The sequence below is a fragment of the Cyrtonyx montezumae genome, unplaced genomic scaffold (genome assembly GCF_038088225.1).
Source record: "Cyrtonyx montezumae isolate F1298 unplaced genomic scaffold, pur_monq_1.0 scaffold_100, whole genome shotgun sequence".
Lineage (NCBI taxonomy): Eukaryota > Metazoa > Chordata > Aves > Galliformes > Odontophoridae > Cyrtonyx > Cyrtonyx montezumae.
In genome coordinates, this window is record NW_027071827.1 from 84,097 (window position 1) to 109,663 (window position 25,567).

The 25,567-nt window shown below is 56.7% G+C and overlaps 4 protein-coding genes across 4 annotated transcripts in view; 3 read left to right on the plus strand and 1 right to left on the minus strand.

Annotated features, from left to right (window-relative positions):
- Nucleotides 1–1,723: 1,723 nt before the first annotated feature.
- Nucleotides 1,724–3,551, minus strand: NXNL1 (nucleoredoxin like 1). The gene is made up of 2 exons (XM_065729125.1): nt 3,130–3,551; nt 1,724–2,086 (listed from the first exon to the last, which is right to left on the minus strand). The coding sequence occupies exons 1-2, from the start codon at nt 3,444–3,446 to the stop codon at nt 1,780–1,782; spliced, it is 624 nt and encodes a 207-aa protein (XP_065585197.1). The 5' UTR covers nt 3,447–3,551; the 3' UTR covers nt 1,724–1,779.
- Nucleotides 3,552–4,118: 567 nt separating this feature from the next.
- Nucleotides 4,119–15,474, plus strand: SLC27A1 (solute carrier family 27 member 1). Its single transcript, XM_065729113.1, has 13 exons — nt 4,119–4,190; nt 5,136–5,303; nt 8,126–8,520; nt 9,125–9,286; nt 10,106–10,175; nt 10,278–10,369; nt 10,460–10,569; nt 11,553–11,762; nt 12,351–12,477; nt 12,707–12,844; nt 13,417–13,581; nt 14,357–14,503; nt 15,283–15,474. The coding sequence occupies exons 2-13, from the start codon at nt 5,137–5,139 to the stop codon at nt 15,438–15,440; spliced, it is 1,941 nt and encodes a 646-aa protein (XP_065585185.1). The 5' UTR covers nt 4,119–4,190; nt 5,136; the 3' UTR covers nt 15,441–15,474.
- A 1,104-nt stretch (nt 15,475–16,578) lies between these two features.
- Nucleotides 16,579–18,601, plus strand: PGLS (6-phosphogluconolactonase). The gene is made up of 4 exons (XM_065729126.1): nt 16,579–16,954; nt 17,658–17,759; nt 17,855–17,995; nt 18,461–18,601. The coding sequence occupies exons 1-4, from the start codon at nt 16,583–16,585 to the stop codon at nt 18,596–18,598; spliced, it is 753 nt and encodes a 250-aa protein (XP_065585198.1). The 5' UTR covers nt 16,579–16,582; the 3' UTR covers nt 18,599–18,601.
- A 2,691-nt stretch (nt 18,602–21,292) lies between these two features.
- Nucleotides 21,293–25,567, plus strand: part of LOC136044057 (bromodomain-containing protein 4-like) — a 58,317-nt gene continuing 54,042 nt past the window's right edge. The window contains 1 exon segment of the mRNA XM_065729117.1: nt 21,293–21,360. The gene's annotated coding sequence lies outside the window, so the exon portion shown is untranslated.

Below are 25,567 nucleotides of genomic sequence, written 5' to 3' on the forward strand. Positions count from 1 at the left end.
GAATGAATACGCCTCCATGCTGACCCAAAGCTGTGGAGTTGGGCGGTGAGCTCCCGCTCCCTTCAGTTTCCACCTCTTCTGTAGCTGAGCATCATAGGACCACCCGAGCTGTCCTATGATCCTTCAGGATTCCCCCAATCCATCCCATGATTCTACCATCTTTGAGGACCCAACCCATCTTTGAGGGTTCTATTCTCTTTAAGGAACCAACCCAACCCATTCCACGGTTCTATTCTCTTTAAGGACCCAACCCAACTCTTTCTATGGTTCCATGACCTTTAAGGACCCAACCCAACCCATTCCACAGTACCATGATCTTTAAGGCCTCTTCCAACCCAACCCATCCTATCACTCCACATTGATCTGATATATTCTACGTAGCATTACTTTGGATTGCTCCATGTCACCTCTTAGTGTATCCAAAACGTGACCCCTGCCCAAATTCTGCTTTTTTGGCCTCCCACCTATTGCAGAGCTTGACTTCTTTGTGACCTCGTTTCATTCTTTTCTCCAAAGTAGATTGATGAGCACTATGACATCTTCCACTTGTGCAAAAAGAGATGGAAAGTCAAGGAGAGGAACAAAGACCTCATTTCTCTTTATTAGAACGATGACGTTGGCACAGTGATGCCTCCCACTTCACTTCGAGGTTTGCTCAGTGTCTCTTTCTCATAGGGTTTGGTTTCTTTTTTCACAGAATAACCAAGAAAAGAGCCATTTTGTGTTCTAAACAGAGAAAAACCCAAAGGGTTAAAAACCCAAAGGCTCAAAAACCTCAACAAATGAAAAACCCAATGGGCAGGGCCGGTAAAAGTCCACCTTTTATATTATTTTTCTTTCAATAAATTCCTGTGTCGGGTGTCTTTCTATTGACAAGGGGACGAGTGCCAATTTATAGACACAATATTCGCTTCGAGGTGAAAATATCACCCTTCACCTCCTTCCCCTTTCTCCATGTTCTTTATTTGCCATTAAAATTGTGCTATTTTTTTGTTTCCTCCAACTGTTGCTCCACCAACTGCACCACGGAGAAATACAGCACTGCCCCACTCGTGATCACCGGAGCACAAAGTTCCACTCCTCCATAGGTACGTGACCCGAAAGGACTTTCAGGTTTTATTTGCATCCCTTTACTCAATACAGAACACTGGGAGCACCGGGAGAAGGACGTGTGCAACACGGAGTCCCTCCCAACCATTTGTTTTACGGGATTATTCCTCGCCTACCTGTCCAACTCGCTGGGTAAAGAGGATTAAGTGAGAAAACAAGTCGAACCAGCCACCCTCGACAGACTCCGTCTGCATGATAGCGTTGCCCAGATCCTCTGCATCCCACGAGTTACTAAGTTCTTGGTTCATCCCCTTGTGGTGGAGAACCCATAAACGAGCACGAGGAACTGCGTGAGGGACTGAATGAGTTTGCTTCAGAATGATTTGACTTTCAGGAAACGATTGCAATTTTAGCAGAGTTTTTGAGGACAGAGAGATGTTGGTGTTGTCCCCGGTCCATCACAATGGGACAGAAACCCAAGGGAGGTCCCCTGTCGATCACAATGGGACAACAACCCAAGGGAGGTCCCCGATTGATCACAATGGGACAATAACACAAGGGAGGTCCCCAATCAATCACAATGGGACAGCAACCCAAGGGAGGTTCCCAATCACAATGGGACAACAACCCAAGGGAGGTCCCCAATCGATCGCACTGGGACAACAACCCAAGGGAGGTCCACAGTTGGATAAACTGGAACAACAACCCAAGGGATGTCCCAACAAGTCCCTACAGGGACTCGTCCCCGTCCTCTTTCTGCTCTTCACCCCTGGACTCCTCCCTCTTGCCCAGTTTGTACTTGAGGCGGCGGAGAGGGTCGGTGATGCTTCTCCTGGCACAGTCATCGAAATCCTCGGCCAGTCGGAAATTCCTGTCCACCAGCTCGGCCGCCTCCTGCCAGTTCTGGAAGCAGGCAGGACCCATGCTGGTGATCTCATCCACGGCGTTCCCAACGATGACGTCCCCGTTGGGCTTCAGCACCACCACCCTGGGCAGCTCGGACACCGCAAAGCGCAGCTCCAGTTCCCTGCAAAGGGAAGAAAGCTCCGTTTGTGTCACGGTCGTCCCACAGCACCCGGAGTTCTTCAGTTATAGTTCAAAGCTTCAAATTCTGGCGTGCTCCGAGAGGGGCTGGAAGTAATTATCAGCATTATCTGCAGCTTGACAGGTCGCTAATGAGGTTATGGCAAGTACATGCAAATTTTCTGACCAAGCAGGTGGCCAGCAGCCTCTGGTAGAAGGATTGGGACTGGCTGGGCCATAAGGTCTCTCCTGACCCAAACCATTCTATGGTTCTACGATTTTATGATCTTTATAGATCCCCCCAACCCAACTTTCGATGAATCCATGACCCTAAGAATCTGTAATTCCATGATTCTGTTATTTGATGGTACTACGATCGTTGAGGTCCCTTACAACCCAAATCATTCTACGGTTCTATGATCTTCAAGGTCACCTCCAGCCCAAGCCACCCTACGATTTTATGATCCTATGACCTTTAAGGATCCTTCCAACCCAACCCATTCTGTCATTCCATGATTCTACGGCCTTCAAGTCTCACTCAGCCCAACCATTCCACGATTCCATCTTTTGATGACTCTATAATCGTATCATCTTTAAGGACCCTTCCAGCCCAAGAATTTCTGTGTTTCTGCAACTCTATGATTCCATAATCTTCAAAGTCTCTCCCAACCCAACCCATTCTCTGTTCCTATCATCTTTAAGGACCCTTCCAACCCAAACCCAAGACATTGTATGGTTCAATGATCGTTAAGGTCCCTTCCAACAGAACCCACATTTTGATTTTATGATTCTGCGATCTTTAAGCTCTCTTCCAACTTAAACCATTTTATCATCTTTGAGTTCCCTTCCCACTCAACCCAACCTATAACTTCCTGATCTTTGAGTTCCCTTCCCACTCAACCCAACCTATAACTTCCTGATCTTTGAGTTTCCTTCCCACTCAACCCAACCCATAATTCTGCGATCATCACGATCCCTTCCTTCCCAACCGCTCTATCATTCCGCACTCCCAAGACCTAAAAGTACCCCCCAAACCCAATCACCCAACTCTTGAACTCATCCCCAAAGCGTAACGACAGCCACCTCTTGGGCATGGACTTCAGGAACGCCACCTCCTGCTGCTCGGTGGCATCTCGGGACACGTACACCAGACACAGCTGCGACGCCCGTTCCACGTAGAACTCATCCGTCAACCGCACGAAGAAATCCTTCAGCCTCGGCGCAAAGCTCCGACACCGGGGGCATTCTGCTGCCCCGAAATACAGCAGCATCACCCTGTTCTCCAGGGCCAAGCCCAGCTCCCGCTCCGTCTCCACCTCATCCCGGTCCCTGTTGTTGACGATCAGCACTTTCCCAGCGAACAGAGAGGCCATGGGGGGGCACGGCGGACCCCAACGGGGGACGTGTGGGGCAGTGAGTGCCCTATAGGGGCGGGATGAGAAGCGTAGCACCCGCTCTCCCCCCGCCCCCGGCTGCTATTCATAGCGGCAATCGGATTAAGCGGTGGGGTCAACGCTGCGTTGGGTCCCAGCGCAGATCCCACGATGGGAGACGAGAGATGGGGCACCGCAACGGGACAGCGCCCCGCAGAGGGTTTTAACGGGGCAAAGAAACAAACAAACGAACAGCAAATCGTTTTACATCAGGATTAAAGCCAAAAAATATCTTTTCCCGGCGCGGCCGTCCTGGTTTTCTCTCTCTTCACCCGGAGGAGGGCGGGATGGAGCCTTCATTCCGCTCCGCATTAATGGGAGAAACAAAAAGGGCTTTTTTCTATTAGAGCTACGACCCGAACACCGTTTCCCGGTGCGTTTTGCCCCATTCCCCCCTTCTTCTCCCCCCGGGAGGGGTGGGGGGGGCAGCGAAGTGGAACCTCCGCTCCGTTCCGCACCACGGACAGCTCCGCCCCTCGCCTCGCCCAATCAGGGGCCGCCTGCGGAGCTCTCCACCAATCAAACCGCGCTCTGCCGGCGGTCCCGCCCACCGGGGGGTCGGTTCTGGGTTTGGAGGTTGGGGGGGTGGGGAAGGGAAGGGGGGGGGGGCAGCCCACGCTTTCCCCGCAGCGCCGTTCGGAGCTCCGCGGACGGATCCGCTGCGGGCGGCGGAGCGGTGCGGAGGTACTGCGGGACACGGGGGTGCGGGACCCGTGGATGTGGGACACGGGGGTACGGGATCCGGGGGTGTGGGACACGGGGTACTGCGGGACACGGGGGTGCGGGACGCGGGGGTACGGGATCCGGGGGTGTGGGACACGGGGTACTGCGGGACACGGGGGTGCGGGACCCGTGGATGTGGGACACGGGGATACTGCGGGATCCGGGGGTGTGGGACACGGGGTACTGCGGGACACGGGGGTGCGGGACACGGGGGTACGGGATCCGGGGGTGTGGGACACGGGGTACTGCGGGACACGGGGTACTGCGGGACCCGGGGGTGCGGGACCCGGGGGTGCGAGATACGGGGATACTGCGGGATCCGGGAGTGCGGGACGCGAGGGTGTGGGATCCGGGGATGCGGGACACGGGGGTACTGCGGGATCCGGAAGTGCGGGACCCGAGGTTGTGGGACACGGGGGTACTGCGGGACCCGGGGGTGCGGGACACGGGGGTACTGCGGGATCCGTGGGTGCGGGACACGGGGGTACTGCAGGATCCGGGGGTGCGGGACCCGAGGGTGTGAGATCCGGGGGTACTGCGGGATCCGGGGGTGCGGGACACAGGGATACTGCGGGACCCGGGGGTCCTGCGGGACACGGGGGTCCTGCGGGATCCGAGGATGTGAGATCCGGGGATGCGGGACACGGGGTACTGCGGGACCCGGGGATGCGAGACACGGGGATACTGCGGGATCCAGGAGTGCAGGACCCGAAGGTGTGGGATCCGGGGGTGCGGGACACGGGGGTCCTGCGGGACCCGAGGGTGTGGGATCCGGAGATGCGGGACCCGGGGATGCGAGACACGGGGATACTGCGGGACCCGGGGGTGCAGGGAGTGAGAACGGGGAACGGCTGTGGTTGCGTGGGTCCGGGGACGCGCGGCGGTGAGCGCTCCTTCCCCCCGCAGCATGCAGTCGGTGGGGGTGTGCACGGCGTCGCTGGGTTCGCTCGGGCTGATGCGGTTCTTCGGGGTCCCGTGGGCGTGGAGCCTCGCGGCAGCGTTGGGCATCGGCCTGGGCAGCGGCGGGTGGAGGCTGCTGCGGGTGGTCTGCAAAACGGCCATGCGGGACCTCTTGTAAGTGCTGCGGGGCCGTGCGGGGCTCGGAGCTCTGTGCTCAGCACCGTGTGCCCGGTGCTCAGAAGTTGGTGCCCAGTGTCCCGTTCCCAGTGCCCAGAACCCAGTACCCTATCCTCAGTGCCCAGTATCCTACACCAGTATCCTACACACAGTGCCCAGTATCCAGAATCCAGTGCCCAGTACCCTACACCCTGTTCCCAGTGCCCAGTATCTGGCTCCCAGCGCCCTGTTCCCAGTGCCCAGTATCCTACACCCTGTTCCCAGTGCCCAGTATCTGGCTCCCAGTGCCCTGTTCCCAGTGCCCAGTCCTTTGTGACCAGAAGCCGGTGCCCAGTATCCAGTACCTGGTGCCCAGTGCCCAGTTCCCATTACCCAGGACCCTACACCCTGTTCCCAGTACCCAGACCCCGGTGCCCAGTGCCCAGGACCCTACACCCTGTTCCCAGTACCCAGACCCTGGTGCCCAGGACCCTGCACCCTGTTCCCAGTGCCCAGGACCCTACACCCTGTTCCCAGTACCCAGTATCCGGCTCCCAGTGCCCTGTTCCCAGTGCCCAGTCCTTTGTGACCAGAAGCCGGTGCCCAGTATCCAGTACCTGGTGCCCAGTGCCCAGTTCCCATTACCCAGGACCCTACACCCTGTTCCCAGTACCCAGACCCCGGTGCCCAGGACCCTACACCCTGTTCCCAGTACCCAGACCCTGGTGCCCAGGACCCTGCACCCTGTTCCCAGTGCCCAGGACCCTACACCCTGTTCCCAGTACCCAGGACCCTACACCCAGACCCCGGTGCCCAGTGCCCAGGACCATGCACCCTGTTCCCAGTACCCAGAACCTGGTGCCCAGTTCCCAGTATCCAGTGTCAGGTACCCAGTGCCCAGGACCCTACACCCTGTTCCCAGTGCCCAGCCCCCGGTGCCCAGTACCCTGTGCCCAGTATCCAGTGTCAGGTGCCCAGTGCCCTGAACCCACTGCCCAGTCCCCGATGCCTAATTCCCAGTTCCTGATCCCCAGAACCTGGCACCCCGCAGGACACGCATCCCACACCCACCCCACTGCCGTCCCCACACCTCCAGCTCTGCCCCATTGCCAGCACCGGTGCCAACCCCACTGGCCACCGTTGGGCCCCGGTGATGTGCGGGTGCAACCACACGGCAGCGTTTCCTGCTCTCCTCTCTGCTTCCAAGGAGAGAAATTCAGGGATGGGAGCAACACGAGCAAGGAGCACCCTCATTCCCGGGCGCTGCTGAGGGCGTCTCGTTGAGTTCCGCAGTTTTGAGCCCAATTTTTCTTTTTCTTTTTTTTTTTTGGGGAGGGAGGAAGTGCTTTGAATTCGTAAGGATTTAGGGCCGTTGCCCTGGCCAGAGCTGCCTGGCTTTACCGCGGCTGTCACTGCGCTTTGAAGAGCTGTTTCCTCCCGATTGCCCGGCGAGCTGGGAAGAACGGCAGAAAATAAACCGGGCGGAATAAAGCCCCTTAAGAATCTGGAAAGTGTGGCTCGTGAGACAAAAGAGTCCTCTGTTGTGCGCTTGGCACCGCTCCGAGGAAGGTCACCCTGCAACCCAATTGCTGCCAACAGCTCTGTTTGTAGGATCCCTTCCCCTCCCCCCGCCCCTTTCTGTCCTCGTTGACACTCAGCCGTGAGAGCTGCGGGGGTTTCTCGAAGGGCCGATCATGAAATGACCTTTGGAGTTTCTGGGGATTCTTCCTTTATGGTTTGACGGAATGAACGGTTAGATTATCCTCGATCCTAGATGTCTGGATGTCTGGAAAGATTGTCGTGGTGGAAGGAGATGATCAAAAATAAATGAAATGCTCGCCCGTGCGCTAAGCTTGTGGCAAAAAGCTCCAGAGGGAGAGATCTGCAGAAAGAGATCCCTCCCCAGGGGGGATCAGCCCTTAAATGGGGTCTGGGAGAGTCAGACTCCGCCCCTTCCGGTCACACAGGTGCACTGCCTTCACCTGTGCTCCCATGGCGGACTCAGTGCTTTCCTCACACGATCAGTCAGTGATTCAGCAGTTCCCACCCACTTCCGAAGTCTCATTGCACAATAATTCCCTCTTTGATGTTGGCGGGAGAGAGCAGCCACCTCCATCTGTCCATCTCCAGGAGGAAATAGGATCTGCTGTGCGGATGGCTGGAATATATTCTGATGTATTATCCATCATTCATTGCGTTATCATTGAAATCTGCCTTTCCTCCCTCCCCTCCGGCCGTCCCAGGGGTGAAAGGGGAACTGTTGGCTTTATTTCCTTCACTGCTTTGTTTCGTAAGACTCGTGGCTTAGCGTCCCTCGTTTGAGTTGGTACCAGCGTGCAGATTTATGGATCACTCCTGGTTTGAGGCACGGGGGCAGGGCACTGGGCACCCGGTTCTGGAGTCATGGATGTGGCAGTGGCATTTTCTTCTCACTGTAATGCTAAAAAATCATTGTTTTCCGTAGAGCAGCAGTGGTCCAAAGTTCAGTGTCAGCATGGTTGAAGTGTCCAAGGGGTTGGATTGTGATGGGACTCCTGGGTGGGTTACACGCCCCACATCCATTTTCCCATATGGGAACGGGTGCTGTATTTGACTCAGAAATATCAGTCTTTAAATATATAAATATAATTAATTTCAATGTAAAGCGAAGATTATAAAGTAGACCGACATGAGCCATCCACGGAACTCGGTGGCCTTCCAGATAACACCAAGAGTCTCCCAACAAAGAGAGAGCCATTGGTGTTGGTATCAACGTCGTATTTCTTTCTGAAGAAGATTTCCTTCTGGGAATTGTTATAATTCCTCCTGGATTTCTTATTTCTTCTCTTTCTTTGCTCCAGCGGCCTCTCGGTGCTGTTACGAGTCAAGTACAACTTACGATGGCACCAAAAAGCCAAATACACCGTTCCCAAGATGTTCCAGGACGTCGTCCGCCGGCACCCTGACAAAGTGGCCCTGATTTATGAGGCCACGGGTGAGAAGTGGACCTTCCAGTGGCTGGATGAGTATTCCAACGCCGTGGCCAACTTCTTCTACCAGCACGGTTTCCGCCTGGGGGATGTCATTGCCATCTTCATGGAAAGCCGCCCTGAGTTTGTTGGCCTCTGGTTGGGGATGGCCAAAGTCGGCATCGAAGCGGCCCTCATTAATTTCAACCTGCGTTTGGATTCTCTGGTTTACTGCATAACGACGTCGGGGGCCAAAGCGGTGATTTTTGGAGGAGAGCTGTCCTCAGGTGGGTCGCTGGGTGCCTGGGTTGTCACAGAGTCATGGAACGCGTTGGGTTGGAAGGGACCTTCGTGATCATAGAGCCGTAGGATGGTTGGGTCAGAAGGGTCCTTAAAGATCATAAAGCCATAGGGTGGGTCAGAAGGGTCCTTGTAGAACATGGCAGTGTAGAATAGCTGGGTTGGAAGGGTCCTTGAAGATCATAAAGCCATAGGGTGGGTTGGAAGGGTCCTTGTAGAACATGGCAGTGTAGAAAAGCTGGGTTGGAAGGGTCCTTGAAGGTCATAAAGCCATAGGATGGGTCGGAAGGGTCCTTGTAGAACATGGCAGTGTAGAAAAGCTGGGTTGAAAGGGTCCTTGAAGATCATAAAGCCATAGGATGGGTCGGAAGGGTCCTTGTAGAACATGGCAGTGTAGAAAAGCTGGGTTGGAAGGGTCCTTGAAGAACATAGAACCGTGGAACAATAGAAAGGGTTGGCATCTGGAACTCATTCTTCAGGTCCTCTCATTGCAGCGATGTTCTGGGGCACAATGGGACACCGTACAGACGGTTTTTGCTGCTGCCTACCGTGTCACACTTCTTGCAAAGCATTTCTTGCTTTGTGTTGCAGCAATAACTGAAGTGAATGGGATGCTGGGGAAGAACACAGCCAAGTTCTGCTCTGGTGACTACAACCCAGAAGTGGTTCCTGCAGAGACCAGGCACCTGGATCCTCTTCTGAGCACCGCGTCGAAGTCTCCGCCAACTCAGATCCCAGCCAAAGGCTTGGATGGTTGTGTTCTCAGCTGTCTTTATTTCTTAGTGGGATGTCTGTAAGAGTCATAGATCTGTGGAATCATCAAAGTTGGAAAAGACCCCTAAGATTATAGAGTCCAACCGTCAACCCATCACCACTGTGCCACGCAGAGCTGGGCTAGGAGACAGCAAAAGAGGGGTTAAATCAACCCTGTTTGGGGTCACAGATAGGAAAAAAATTGGGAAAAAAAGAATAAAATGTATGATAATGGTTCAGGTGTATTCTGGATTAAGTTTCTCAGTAGCTGAGATGTACAAGGAGACAAGATCCAGGTTTGAAGGTATTCTGGATTAAGCTTCTCCGTAGCTGAGGCTTCCATGCATGATGGAGATCAATCAGGCGTGAGATTCACACCTGGTAATTCGTTTCCCACGGGTGGAATAGTGCTGTGAGAGAGGCTTGAGGCATTTCTTCCTTTAGATTTTTCACTGCAGGGCCTTCAGTGTCCTGCCCTACAATCAGACACAGGGGGAGAGCTTTCCTACCGATCGCTTCGGAACTGGGGTCTGAGCTGGAGAGCTCATCAAATTCCAGGCCCGTCTGAGTAGAGCTGTGTGGGTCTCATCCTCAGAGCTCTGCAAACTCTTTGTATGCATTTTTGTGTATTTACCTGTATCGACAACATCCAGAACTCCTCCTAGAGCACACCTCACCGCCCACGTCGGCCTTCGAGCTGCGGTGAAAGCCCATCGTCAAGTGCCCCAGGAGGACCAAAGCCTAAAAATGCCTCTTCTCGAGGTCTTTTCTCAGAGAGCTGAGGTCAGTGGGCCTGATGCCTGTTTTCTGCTCTTCCAGATCGACTTTTTTACATCTACACTTCGGGTACGACGGGAATGCCCAAAGCTGCCATTGTGGTGCACAGCAGGTGAGGACCCAAGGGGACAATTCCTTCTTCTGACACTTTTCACGTGGTGAAAGCTGAAGCTCTGTTCTTCCCACGTCCTTATCCTGGGCCGTGTTCTTGCAGGTATTACCGCATCGCTGCCTTCGGGTACTACGCCTACAGAATGCACCCGGAGGACATCCTCTACAACTGCCTCCCGCTCTACCACTCCGCAGGTGAGCGTCCCCTGCCCCAAACCCACGTTGGGATCCTCCACGCATCCCCATGAACAGCCCCAGGCCGACCTCGGGCTCTTTGTTTTCCAGGTAACATCATGGGGGTCGGCCAGTGCCTCATCCACGGCCTCACTGTGGTCATCAGGAAGAAGTTCTCCGCCAGTCGCTTCTGGGATGACTGTGCCAAGTACAGATGTACGGTGAGGGCTCTGCTGGCTCGCTGCTTCGCTGCCCACCTCCACAAAGTCCCCTTGTCCCAGAGACACGGAGGGAATCAATACAGTTTGATACTGGTTGATGTCATGCGTGGGATTAGAAGTGTCACCTCAGCGAGTGGGAATTTGAAGGGAGATGATGGAAAGAGACAACCAAAATAAAGAAAAATATTTATCCGTGTGCTAAGCTCACCGTAGGAAACTCCAAAGGAGCAATCTCCAGAAAGGGGTCCTTCCCCAGTCAGCCCTTAAATGAAGTGTAGGAGAGGTGCAGTCAGACTCCACCCTTTCCGGTCACACAGGGGCATTGCCTTCACCTGTGCTCCCACGGCTGACTCAGTGCTCACCTCTGGTGATCCATCAGAGGTTCAGGTCATGATTCAACAGTTCCTGTACACTAGAGAAGGCAGTGGTAGAAATTCAGCATTTTTAGGACGTTGGGATGGAGTACAAACACAAAAGCTTTTAAATGCAGTGCTTTGGTAGCTTCTGGCTTCAGGAAAAAAAGTGATAGCATCCAAACTAACCTCCATTGATCCACTATTACACGTGCTGCGGTCTGATTCAGTTGTCAGTGCTGCCATAAGGATGTAGGATCGAGACTTCCAGACATCTTTCACCCATCCTCACCTTCTTCCTCCATTGAGTCGTCAAGGCCAGATCCCAGAACACAAACATCTGATGTAATTGGGGGAAAGGTCTTTGAGAACTTGAGTTCTCTTGGCTGCTCAATACTCGCTTGTGTCAGTGCCAACATCACCTACTAATTTAAGCAGCGATTTCTCCATCCTGGTGTTTATCTTGCCCTTCTCCCGTAAGGAATATTTATAGATGGCAATTGGATCCTCGCTCAGAATTCACTTTGTGACATGAAGCTTTTCGCTGACGGCCGACCGCTCGCTCCCCCAACCTTCCTGGAGCACACCCAGAGCCCAGCCTGAGCGACGTCTTTGTGTTTGCTGCTTCAGATTATTCAGTATATCGGGGAAATCTGCAGGTATCTTCTGAACCAGCCAGTCCGAGAGTCGGAAACGCAGCACTGCGTGCGGTTGGCGGTGGGCAACGGGTTGAGACCCACCATCTGGGAGGACTTCACGAAGCGCTTCCGCATCAAGCAGATCGGAGAGTTCTACGGAGCCACGGAGTGCAACTGCAGCATCGCCAACGTGGATGGGAAGGTGAGGGGAGAGGAGCACGTGTGTGGGGTCAGTAACTCCCAAGGATGGTACTTCACAAAGAAGTAGTATAGATGAGGGTATATTTTGAGTAGTTCTATATAGATAGTACACAAATAATACAAAAGAGAGGATGGCTCGCCTTCAGGATGACAAGGCTCGCAGGGAAATCCACGTGGGAGGGATCTCCGAGAAGAGATCCTTTCCTGGTGGTGGTCAGCCCTAAAATGGGGTTTGGGAGAGGTGGAGCCAGGCCTTCTAATCACACAGGTATATCGCTTCCACCTGTGGCCCCATGGCTGACTCAGTGCTCACCTCAGGTGACCAATCAGTGGTTCAGGCCGTGATTCAGCAGTTCCCATACAACGTGGAAGGGAAAAAGCTCTGCCTGCTTCCCTGGTTCCTCCGTGCGTTGCATTGTAGAGATGATACAGAGCTGAATCGGTAAATAAGAGCAACGTGCACAAAAGATGTGGAAAATCTCTTACATTCAGGGCAAATTCCTTTCTCAAATGGAGAGGGAGTAAAAGAGCATACAAATGCCAAGCAATTTTCTTCAGCCTTTTGGGTTTTTTTTCTGTCTTTTGGAAGGTCGGTGCGTGTGGCTTCAACAGTCGGATCTTGCCCAACGTTTATCCCATTCGTTTGGTGAAGGTGAATGAGGACACGATGGAGCTGATCCGTGATTCCAGGGGGCTGTGTGTCCCATGTCGCCCGGGTGAGCATTGGCTTGAAGTAATTTACTACGATTCTTCATTCTGAAAACAAATGCTTAATGAGCTGTGGTAGGTTTAAGGGGTTTCTGGTGTCGTATATGGGTTTTTACTTCTAGGTCTCTGATGATGGATCAGTCCCTTTACTGAACACACCTCTGGGACAAGCACTGGTGTAAAGGAAGGCGTCGTAACTCGGTGTCATCTTGTGCTGTTTGGTCCTCTTTCCTGTAGGAGAGCCAGGATTACTCGTAGGTCAGATAAATCAACAGGATCCCCTGCGTCGGTTTGACGGCTACGTCAACGAGAGTGCCACCCACAAGAAGATTGCTTACAACGTGCTCCAGAAGGGGGACCAGGCCTACCTGTCAGGTATTGGACTCACTGGTACTGCAGGCGTTCCTCAGCACTGTGCCAAGGTGCCCACCACAGAATGGGTTGGGTTGGAAGGAATCTCCAAGGTCATGGAACCACGGAAGGGTTGGGTTGGATGGGACCTTAAAGATCAATGAACCATGGAATGACAGAATGGGTTGGTTTAGAAGGGACCCTGAATCCCATCCCATTTCAACCCCTGTTTTGGGCTGGTTGCCACCCACTAGATCACAGTGGTCTGATGATACCTAAACTCGAGATCTCCTTTTGAGAGGAGCAGATGTGTTAGCGTTTGGAAGTTGCCAGCTGTTGAGCTGCTCTGGATTTGATGAGAAATGGCTCTGTTTCAAGGAGAGGGAGGTTTTCCTCTGCCCTTTTTCTGCAGCTACAGCTCTCTTCTCTCCCGTAATGCAGAGGTGCAGAGCATGGTGGTGGAAAAATCACTCACTCGGTTCTGCAGTTCCCTGGGAAGAACACAGTGCAGCATTTGGTGGGGACTTCAGAGGGTGGTAAGGGTGAGTTCAGCTGAGCCAAATCCCGAAGCAATTTGATGTCTTCTCTCCCTCCAGGAGATGTGTTGGTGATGGATGAGCTCGGCTACATGTACTTCAGAGATCGCAGCGGAGACACCTTCCGATGGCGAGGAGAGAACGTCTCTACCACAGAAGTGGAAGGGATGTTGAGTCACATCCTCAACCAGACAGACGTCGCAGTGTACGGAGTGGAAGTGCCAGGTAACATCTCAAGTCAGAACTCGCGAGCTTTAGGGAGCGTGGGAGTTATTAAGGGAACATTCTGAATCTGTGTCACACTGGGAGGTAGAACTTAGTCAGCTCTACTGAAAACAGGCACCTGAAACGGAGGGGATGTAATAGAGGCTGAAAGAGGAGTTTGATGCTCTTGAATTAATTCTGAGCAGTAGGAATAACCTGAGATGTGGGCATGAGGGAGATCCTCCAGGCCCCCACCACCTCTGCACCCTCCACTGGGCTCTCTCCAGCAGTTCCTCATCAGCCTTGAACTGGGAAGCCCAGCACTGGGCCCAGTGCTCCAGATGGGGCCTTCCCAGTGCAGAGCAGAGGGGAGGAGCACCTCTTTGCCCTGCTGGCCACGCTCTGGGCCATGCACCTTGGGGTCTCGTTGGCCTTCTTGGCCACCAGGGCACACTGTTGGCTCATGGGCAACTGCTGGTCAACCCCTGGTCAACCTGTTGGCCACCAGAGCATGCTGCTGGCTCATGGTCAACTGTTGGTCAACCGCTGGTCAACCATTGGTCACTAGGACCCCCAGGTCTTTCCCTGGAAAGCTCCTTTCCACAGCTCAGCCCCAACCCAGACTGATGCGTGCAGTTGTTCCTCCCCACGTGTACAACTCTACACTTGTCCTCGTTAAACCTCATCACGTCCCTCTCTGCCAAACTCTCAGGCCCATATCTAACACTTGAATCTCTTAAATATTTCATGCTGAACTCACGCTGCCTCTGGGTGTCTCCAACTCTTTTTATTTCAGGGGTGGAAGGGAAAGCTGGGATGGCAGCTATCGCAGATCCTAAAACGAAAGTGAACCCCAACATTCTGTACCAGGAGCTCCAGAAGGTTCTGCCTTCCTACGCCCGGCCCATCTTCCTCCGTCTTTCACCCCAGGTTGACACCACAGGTAGGGGTGATCCCCGACTGCTGCTCTCAGCCACATTTCAGCTCCAAGAGGGAATTTTTATTTGGCAGCGAGCTGAGAAAGCGGCCCTTAGGCAATGTGCTGTAACTGGAGCCGCTCGGTTGGCTGCCATCCACTTTCTGCCAGAGGTTGCGTAATAAAACCCTCGCTTGTAGTGCACGAATGCCATTAATAAAAGCTGGAGCTCAGCCTTAAGCAAGCAGCAAACTCGTTAGAGGCTTTAAAACCAGAGCGCTGCACCCAACAGCGGGAAGAAAGCTCTCAGGAGTGGCATCCACGTGGCCGTGGAGGAGCTCTGCAGGCACAGAGTGCTGCTGAAAAAAGAGGGGAATAGGCTGTGATCCCCTCCGCCTCTGTGTTGCTCCGTGGCTGTTTCGTGGGCTGTTGCATGGTCGTGTTCTGACCGCACCGTGTCCCCATGTCCTTAAATTTGCTTGTAGCCACCGACACAGACATCACGTCGGCTGCTTTCTTTGGCGCTTTTCCATTTTCTGGGAATTCCAGAGAGCTCTTCCCCCTTTCTGGGAATCCACAGAGTCCTTCCAATTTCCTGGGAACCCGCAGAGCTCTTTCCATTTCCTGGGAGCCCATAGAGCCACTCGGAGAGGTGAAAAACCACACAAATTTCACATCAAAACGCGGTGGGGAGCGAAACATTGGCAGAGCTCCGACTGAAAACGAGACACGACGTTTCTCCCTCGCGGCGTTTTGGGTACAAAGGGTTTCCTTCAAAACGTTTCCTTTTTTCCCCTTCTTCACAGGCACTTTTAAGATCCAGAAGACCCGCTTGCAGAGGGAAGGCTTCGACCCGCATCAGACGTCGGACCGCCTGTATTTCCTGGATCTAAAGCTGGGCAAATACGTCCCTTTGGATGAGTGCCTTCACGCCAGGATTTGCTCCGGGAAAGTCGCGTTGTGATCAAGCCTGGCTCAAAACCTTTCAAGGGGAAAAAGACAAACTGAAAAGATGAGGCTTGCGGGGAGCTGATATACAACGTGGGACCCCTCCAATGGCGAAAGCAGCAGCAGGGAAACCTCTGGCGGGGGTGTTGCCCTCACCTAAAGCACATTAACCCAGCGAGCACTGACCCCCATTAACCACACAGTAGAGAGTATCTTTATAACCGCTCCCCACCGCTGCGCTGCGCCGGGGGGAGAGGTTTTGTGGTGATACTGACGGACGTGCCCCGCGCGGGTTTGTTTGCGCTTTGCCTGTGGACTGTGCTTAATGAGTTAGGCTTTTAACAGAGCAGTCTTTAATTGCGTTAGGTCACGTTTTAGCTTAACGATGCCTGGAAATCTCGCACGGGCTGAGCCCTTAGGGCTGGGAGTGAAGACCGTGAGGGGGTGAGGCCTCTGAGCTCGGAGCAGACCTTGGGGTGCGGGGAGAGGACGGAGAGCAGCGGTGCTGTGAGCGAAGCCTGAGGTTAATGTTATTGTGAGTGCTGCTGAGCAAGCTGCGACACGTTCTCATTATTTGGGGGGAGTTAACACAGAGGGGCGGCCGCATGCGGCCGTCTCCTTCCACTGCTCCTCAACGAAGGAGAGCGGTGAGCTCTCTCAGACCGCGGGGTTGGGGGGGGTGAAGCCCTCACGCAAGGCCGAGGCTTCCACTCTCGACTAGGCCGCACGTTGCTAAGCAACACGCCACCACCCCCCCACTTCCGCCTCCCGCTGCCGTATCCGTGTGCTGTGACGTCACATCTGGCGGACGTTCTCCACTTCCGGCTGCTGCTCCCACTTCCGGCTGACCCTCTTGTCATGGCTGTCTGATTTTTGTCGGCTGCCGCGCGACAAACCGCGATACCCCGTGGGCGTGGGCTGCGACACGGACCTGGTGGTCCGCGCGGCGCTCGGCTTTTTTAACTCCTAATACACCACGTGACGTCACGATGCGGAGCATCAATAATAGAACAAAAATCATAAAACCATGACAACTCTCCACTTCCGCCTGACACCCTCCACTTCCGGCTGACCCTCTCCACACTTCCGCCTGACACCCTCCACTTCCGGCTGACGCTCTCCACTTCCTCCTAGCGCCCTCCGCCTCCTCCCGCCGTCATGGCGGACCGCATCTCGGTGTTCCCGTCCCCGCAGGAGCTGGGCGCGGCGCTGGCGCAGCTCGTGGTGCAGCGGGCGGTCGGGAGCGGCGGCCGCTTCTCTCTGGGGCTCTCCGGGGGCAGCCTGGTGGGGCTCCTGGCGCGGGAGCTGCCCTCAGCCGCCTCCACCGGAGCCGCCGCCGGGGTGGGCCCGTGGCTCGTGGCCTTCTGCGATGAGCGCCTGGTGCCGCCCGAGCACCCCGAGAGCACTTTCGGGGCGTACCGGGCTCAGCTACTGCCGCGGCTCCCGGCTCCCGCCCCCGAGGTCCTCTCTGTCGCTCCCGGGCTCTCTCCGAACGCTGCGGCCGAGGATTACGCCGAGAGGCTGCGAGAGGTACCGGGATGGAGGAGGGGGGGGGGAAGGGATTCACGCACAGGAAGGGACCCCCGCCTCGCTTCTTTCTTCCACGTACGAGGAGCTGGAGACCCCCACTTCTCCCACGCAAGGAACTGGGACGCCCACCCCTCTCTTGGTTCGCCTAAGAGGGGCAGCCCTCCCCATTTTCCCTTCCCTATATGAGGAGCTGCTGCCCCTTCCCCCCTCCTTCCCAATACAAGGAGTTGCTCCCTCCCACGCCCCCTCTCCATCTTCTTCCATCCGTATATGAGGAGCTGGCACACGGCCCCCCTGCTTCTTCCCACCCCATATGAGAAGCTGGGACCCCCCCCACTACATATTCTTCCCCCCATCTTCCTTCTTTCCCCTCTGATCTTTCACCAAACACGGTGGGATTCCCCTTTCTACCTTCCCCCATACATCCTCCTGGGATTCCACCCCCTCACCCCCCTGTAAAATAAATCAAAAAACAAAAAACACACAAAAAAAGGAGCCAGGACCCCCATCTTCTCCCCCCCCCCCCCCCCCTCCACGACTTGGCAGACTCCACCCCCCCCTCCTCCCCTCCCAGGACTTGCAGGACTCAACCCATCCACCCCCCTCCCCAGGAATTTAGGGACCTCTCCCCCTTCCTTCCTTTCCCACCCCCCCACCCCCCGGGATTTGGCTGTCCCCCCCATAACCCCCTTGTTCCCCTCAGGCCTTCCAGGGCGATGCCGTGCCCGTCTTTGACCTGCTGCTCCTGGGTGTGGGGCCGGACGGCCACACCTGCTCCCTATTCCCCAACCACCCCCTGCTCCAGGTGAGTACACACACACGAGTCACTCAGCCTCCGCTCAGAGCTCCGACTCTCCCCGTGCTTCCATCTCATTTAGGTTTTTCATTCCCTTTTCCTAGGAGAAAGAGAAAATAGTGGCTGCTATCACTGATTCACCAAAGCCACCACCGGAACGCATCACGCTGACCCTCCCGGTGCTGAACGCGGCACGCACGGTGGTGTTCGTCGCCACGGGGGAGGGAAAAGCTGCGGTGCTAAAGGTGCGTTGGGGGATGGAGAAGCAGCTCTGAATACACCCCCAGGATGGTTATCAGAATGAACAATGGTGTCGTAGCCGAGACGTTTTACAGTTGGTGTAATGAGAAAGATTGCTGTGATGGAAAAAGGCAATGAGGATTAGGAGAAAGGCTCAGCCGTGTGCTGGGCTTGCAACAGGAAACCCCAAAGGAGTGATCTCCAGAAAGAGACCCTTCCCCAATGGGGGTCAGCCCTTAAATGGGGTCTGGGAGAGGTGGAGTCAGACTCCACCCCTTCTGGTCACACAGGTGCATTGCCCTTTTGCTCCTGTGGTTGACTCAGTGCGTTCCTCAGCTGATCAATGAGTGGTTCAGGCCACGATCCATCAGTTCCCATACAGTCCTGATGAAACGGAGGCGTTTGGGGACAGGGTTGGGACGGAGCTCTGCTTTTCTCCGTGGCTCTTATCCCTCTGTTTCTTCCAACAGCGCATTTTGGAAGGCAAAGAGGAAAACCCGCTCCCTGCCGCCCGCGTACGGCCGCACACGGGGCAGCTGCTCTGGTTCCTGGACGAGTCAGCAGCCAAAGAGCTGACGGTGCCCTTCGAGAAGCATTCCATCTTGTAGGACCAAGTCAACGACCAAGTCAATTTTCTGGGGGTGGGGGTCACGGCAGCACCTGCCCAGAGCTCCACGCAGCGCTGCGGACGGATGGAGGACTCCACGTCAGCGCTTCGAGAGGAGCACGGAGCCCACGCGGTGCTGCACGTAGCACAGACGAAGTTGAGGTCCTTCCTTTGGTGCGTGGGAGCTGTGCTGGGTGGTGGGCTCGTGTTTTGTGAGCGGGTGTGCGGTGTTAAAACGGACGGATCTCCGCTCTGACGGCGTTTGGTCGCATCCTTTCCGTAGGACGCGCTCCTGGCTGCCGTTACCGGCGTTGGGGTGACGTTGGGACACACGGGGTGTTCCCAGCTCTCCCCACGGAGCGTTGCGTGGTTTCTCGGGTCCCACTCAGGTGATTTATCCCCACACATCTCTTCCTTGTTCTGTTTCGTGTACACCTGCGCAGCAGAGCGGGTTTCCTTTCCACCTTTTTGGTGCTGATGCTTTTTCTGGTGTTGCTTTCGCTGCAGTGACCATTCAGAGGTACAGAGCAGGAGCTGGCACCTTCCTAAAGTCCTCCCAGAGCTCTAGCAGCTTCCCAATGTTCCCCACAGGGCCTCTGTGGTACTTAACATTACTCCCAGAGCTCCATATTATGCTCTAGGCCGCCCTCAGTGTGCTTTAGGACAACCCTGTGTACCCTAAAGGTTCTCCAGTGAGCTCTAAACGCATCCCAGTGCACACTTCAGTATGAACTGGAGGCTTCCCAGTGAGCCCTATGGGATCCTGAGGACCCCCAGCGTAACGTACCCCCCCAGTACACCGTGGCTGATGGAGCGAGGGTGGAAAGAAACCGAGGTGCGAGTGCATCTCTTCATTTAAAAGATGGGATAGAGGCCATCCTCAGCAAGTTTGCTGATGATCCGAAGCTGGGAGGAACGGCTGATGGGATGGAAGGGCGTGCTGCCATTCAGGGAGACCTGGACAGGGCTGGGGAGGAACTAGATGGGGTTTTAGGAGAGCAAGCGTAGCGTCTTCCACCTAGGGAGGAATGATGGGTTCAGGTTGGGGGATGAGCTGCTGGACAGGAGCTCAGCCAGGACCTGGTTGGCCGTGAGCAGTGTGCCCTGGTGGCCAAGAAGGACAACGGATCCTGGGGTGCATTCGGGGTCGAAGGAGGTGGTCCTCCCCCTCTACTCTGCCCCGGTGAGGCCTCACCTGGAGTACCGTGTCCAGTTCTGGGCTGCCCGGTACAAAAAGGACAGGGATCTCCTGGAAAGAGTCCGGCGGAGGGGGAACACCTCACGAGGAAAAGCTGAGACGAGAAGACCCAGAGGGGATCTGATCCACGTCCATAAATATCTGAGGAGCGGGAGGCAGAGGGACGAGGCCGGACTCTTCCCCGCGATGGGACGAGGGGAAATGGGCACAAAGCAAAGCACAGATGGCACAAGGACTTCTTCGGAGCGCAGAGACGGAGCGCTGGAGCGGCACAGAGAGGCGGTGGAGTCTCCTTTGGGTACAGCCAAGATCTGCAACGACGATCTCCGGAGTTCCCTTCCAACCCCTCCAGTTCTGTGACGCTGAGAAGGCAGAGCTGGGAAAAACAGAAGAGCCAGGAGCTGCAGCTTGCGTCTTGCACGGTGGGTGTCAGCGTGAAGCACCACGGGGAGCGGTCCCATAAAGGTTTGGGGCGTTCACGATGCTCGGGAACCCCCAAATTCTGCGTCCCACGCGATGCTATGGTCCGGGGAACGGTCCGTGAGCTCAAGGAGACCTCGTCCCCATCTGCAGAGGTAACCAGAAGGCGATGCTGAGCATCCAGGGATCGCTGGGTCCGGGGGGGTGGGGGGGGGGAAACACACAGGGGTCCCTCTCCCATCAGAGTTCCCCATTCACTGATAAACCCCGCTCCAGCTGATGTTCAACTCTCGCGAGAGCCCACCCCACCCCTCGCTCTTCTGCTCGCCAACTCTCGCGAGAGTCCTCTCCACCCCCCACCCCCCCTCCTTCTCGCTCTTCTGCTCGCCAACTCTCGCGTAGCCTCCCCGCTCTTCGGGAGCTCTCGCGAGAACGACGCCCCACTCCCCCCCACCTCACCCCTTTCCCTCGCGACCTCGCGCGTCGCCGCGGGAACTCTCGCGAGAACGGCGCCGCCGGTCAGCGAAGGAAATGGCGGCCGCCGGCCGTGTTCCCGCGCGCGTCTTCTCGGGGTCTCTCGCGAGAGCGCAGCGCGATGGCGGCGCCCTGAGCGTTTCCCGCCTCGGGGCCGCCCCCCTCTGAAGATCCCCCGCTCCCCGGCACCGAGAGCCCATCCCGGGGGGCTCCTCCGACCTCAGCTGTGGCCGCACACCCCCGTTCCCTCCGTTCCCCACCTTAAAGCGCTACACTCCGTTCTCCCGCACATCGATTTCCACCGCCCCACTCCGTGCGCTGCACCTCGGTTCCCCCCTCACGCACTTCACCCCATTCCTCCCCGCGCACCGGACCCCATTTTCCCCCCTTCCGTTGCACTCCGCTCCTCCGCGTCGCGTTTCCCGCTTCGCCCCGCCCACGTGACGTCACGCCGCTGGAAGGGGGCGTGGCCTCGCTCAGAGTGGGCGTGGCGCCGTGACGTCGCTGCAGCGCGGTGAGGTCAGTGCGGCGCCGCTGCCGGACCGCTGCCCCTCGGAGCCGCTCCCCCCGCCCCCCTCCTCCTCCTCCCCGACCGCTCCGCGACTCCACCCGGGCCCCGGCGGAGGGAGGACGGCTCGGCCGGGCCCGGCGCGGCGCTTCCGCCGCTTGAGGTGAGCTCGGGCCTAACGCGAGGGGCGCGGCGGCCTGGGGCTGGGTGTGGGAGGTGGGGGGGGTTACGCTATTCACATCCGCGCTTACGTCGCCCCGCTGGCGTAGCCCGCATTGCGTAACGCGACCGCTGCGTCAGGGAGCGTTACGCAAAGTGCGGGCGGAGGTCGGGGCGCGCTGCGCCAACGGCGTAGCGAGGGGCGCGAGGCGCGGAGCGCGGCGCTGTTGGCGTAGCGAGGGTCACGCGCCGCCCGCGTAGGCCGTATTCTTTACGCCTTCGCGCAAAGTGCGCAACTCGCTGTCCGAGGAGGAGGAAGGCGGCTTCGGGGCGGCCCCCGCGGGGAAGAACGGAGCTCGGGCGGGCGGGGCCGCGCCTTTCCCTCCCGCCCCTCCCCTTCTCTCTCTCTCTCTCTCCGCTAACTACGTAACCCCCGCTGCGCCGTTTGCGCAGCGCTCAGGACGGGGAAAGCGCTCTGCTCGGCCTCCGCTACGCCGCCGGCGTACGGCGGCCCCTGGGGCTGCGCCGTCGGCGCGGGGCGGTACGCAGAGTGCGGGGCGCGGGGCGGGGCGGAGCGCGGGGCACTTCCGGCCGCCGCCATTTTGTCCGCGGCCCTCGGGAGGAAGCGGCGGCGGGCGCGGCCTTCACTGCCGCCGTCGCCTCGCGGCCCTCTCCCTCCGTCCCCCTCCGCAGTGCCGGTGAGTGGCTCCCGCCGGGCCCGGCGAGGGCGGTCCGGCCGCTTTCGGGGTTCACGCCGTGAGAGGGGTTCGGGCCCCGCCGCGCTGTGTGGAAGTGGGGGGGTTGGACAGAACCGTTGGCTGCGGTCGAAGGGCGACGCGTGAGCGGCGGTGCGGTTTCGGTTGCGGTTGTTTCGTGGGGCTGTTTTTCTCTTGGTGTGGGTTTATGGAGGGGCGGGGAGGTGAGCTGAGGAAGAGCAGCGCTGCCCCGAGCCCGTGTCTGGATAATATAACATAACCCCGTCTGGATATCGTAACACCCCCACCCCCTCCCACCTCCCGTTTAATCCGTCTGCCCCTCTCTGCCAAACACCCACAAACCCATCAGCACATCCCTCTTAGTTCCCCCCGTTGGGATCCTGCTGTTCCCCCCACAGATAACCCCTATGTTCCTCAGTGCACGCCCCACAGAATCCCAACCCTACTTACATCTTCTCACCCCACCCCCTCCCCCAGTTCCCTTCCTAACAGATGGACCCCAAATTCCTCAGCAAACACCCAACAGATTCTCCCCCACAGTCCCCACCCTCCATCCCCCAACTATCCCCGAATTCCTCAGCAAAAACACTGCAGATTTTCCCCCTCCCCATCAGTTCTTTCCCAATAGACACCCCCCACGTATCCCATTCTCTCAGCAAAACACATCTGCTAGAAAGTCTTCCTGCAGTTATCCCCCCCCCCCATTTCCTCCCCCTGACATAACCCCATCCTTCAGCCCGTGTCCCCAAAGTTCCACCTGATCCCAAAGTAAATCTCCCCCTCCCCCCCCCCAATAATTTCTGCTGTGGGGGCACCCACCACATGTCTCCATTCTCCACAGTGCATCCACCAAACCTTCCCTTGATTCCCTCCATGCAGACACCCCCAAAATACCCCCGTATTTCTTCAGCAGTCGTCCCCCACGTTCCTCCCCCCCAGAATATCCCTATGTTTCTCAGCAAGGACCCAGCAGGTCCCATCCCCCCCCCCCCAAACAGTTCAATCCTGGCAGGTGATGTCCCTTAATTTCCCCCTCCCCCCTTAATGGGAATCTGTGGGGTATCACCCCCTTAATGAGCATCTGTGATATACCCCTTAATTCCCCCCCTCCCCCTTAATGGGTGTCCATGAGATCTCCCTTAGCTGGGTGCCACAGAGGACCGATGCAGATCAGGGCTTTCCCAGCTCCACTCTCACCCCGAAAATGAGGCTGAGCACCTCCAGAAGCAGTGTTATCTGATGGGAAGCAGGGCTTTAATTAAGGGAGGGGACGGCCCGTTAGCTAAACGAGCTCTGCAGGCAGAGCCCTCGTTAGTGTGAGCACCATCCATGTGTTTGGAGGGGAGCTGAGCTGCTCCTTAACGAGGTGAGGAGCAATGAGATGTTTCCCACCCCGGGTCACCGTGGTTTTTGGGAGGGATTTCTTCAGGGAGCTCTGTAAGGACAGCGGCCGACGGTGTTCAGGTGGAGCTCTCCTGTAAAATAAGTAATACTGAACAGTATCGTCAGTCACGATATTTTATAGGTGGTGTAATTAGATGATCGAGAAGGGAAGAGACGATTGAAATAAAGAGAAATGCTCACCTGCGTCGTAGGTTCATGGTGGGAAACCCCAAAGAGAGAGACCCCAGTGGGGTCAGCCCTCAAATGGGGGTCTGGAGAGGTGGGGTCGGGCTCCGCCCCTTCCGGTCCCACAGGTGCACTGCCCTCACCTGTGTTCCCAACGGCGGACTCAGCGCTCACCTCAGTGGTTCAGGCCGTGATTCAACAGCTCCAGTGCAGCCCAGTACACACCATGAAGCGACCAGTTAACAGCCCCAGTACGCAGCAGTAAAAGAGAGGTGAACATCCTAGTGTACACCGTTAAACCTCGAGCCCGCGGCCCCGTGTCCTCGGGGGAGGATGAGGATTTCCACCCTCCGCTGTCTGGGGTCGTCGTAATGCGTTCCCTCGCACCGCTCGGGATTATTTCTGCTCTTATTGGCGTCACAGTGCCCGTGGATGGCGGTGGCTTTCCCACCTGGGCTGGAGGAGAGGCAGAGTGGTGGTGATGGAGGCATCTCGCCTCGGTGCTGCGGGGATTTACGGTGACAAAAGGGGTTCGGTGCGGCCGTGAGGGGCCCAACGCTGCTCTGTGGGGTCAGCAGCTGCTGTCAGCTCGTGTCACAAAGCAGCCGAGCGAGCTGAGCTGCTCGTGCTGTTCATAATCACAAACCCTGGGCTTAGTTCCCACCTTTCAGCTCCGTGTTCCCCCCCGGGGGGGGGAGGAGGGAAGCTGTGGGGTGCCGACCCCAGCGCTGTGCTGTGGGATGGGGGGGGGTTGTCACTTAACGATGTGCTCGGCTGCTAATTGCACCCCCTTGATGAGCTTGAGCTCCCTCAGAACCGAATTACACGGGTCTGGGGGGGGATGGAGGAGCTCTGGAAGTGAAAACAGGAACTTGGGGCGGTGGCAAAGGACGTCGTCCGACATCCTGAAATCGGAGACCCCGCGAGCGGATTCCCGGAAATGGGAAACTGCGTTTTGGGATCGGGAACGTTAACGTCCGCTCTCCGCCTTCCTTCCTCCGGAGAGTTCCCGTTGGGAATCTCCCCTGTGCCCTTTCCTGCTCCCCAACCCTCCTCGGTCCGTGGAAATAAATGAGATCCTCTGGAGGAGGAGCGCTGCCGCCGTTGGAGCGCTCTGCTTTCCCTTACCGTGCCCTAGGGCAGGTGGACGGATGCTGGGTTTGGAGGATGCTTTTCCTCCGCTCTCGACCCGCTCCGCAGGAAAGTTGGTGCCCTGCGAGGAAGCCCTGGCTTTCCCTCAGCCCATTGCACCGAATTCTTGGCCGTTCTTCCCCCCACGTGTGGATTTCCCTTGTCAGATCGCCCTGAGCTGGAATTCCTGCTCGTTTTCTTCCTCCAAGATCCAGAGGCGTTGGTGTGGAGCACGGTTCTGCTCCCGTTAATAGGAAGGACCTTGATGGATGGGCAGCACACGGCGCGTAGAGGTTCCCTCGGAGCTGAGCTCACGTGGTTTCTCATTCCCGTAGGGGTTTGCTTTGCGTGTTAAGTCACCAAAGAAAGAAAGTCTCTTTCTTTAAACGTGTGTTCAGTGCTCACGGAGACCTCGGAGGGGGTTGGTGGAAAACTGTTCCCCCTTTTCCTACCCCTGTCTGCCCGTGTAACTGGAGGGCTCGTAGGCAGGACAAGGGGGAACGGTTCGAAGCTCAAAGAGAGGAGGTCTAGGCTGGGTGTGAGGTGGAAATTCTTTATCTTGGGGGTGGTGAGGTCTGGAGCAGTGGGTGCCCCATCCCTGGAGGGATGGTAACCAACCTGAGCTGGTGGGGGGCACACAGCCCGGTGGGGCTGAGGGGCTTTGGGGTCCCTCCAACCCGACCGTGCTGTGGTCCTATGGTTCTGTGATCTTTAAGGACCCGTTCAACCCAGTTCTGGGACTTCGAAGGACTCTCCCAACCCGTTCGAGGATTCTGTGGTTCTCTGACAATTAAA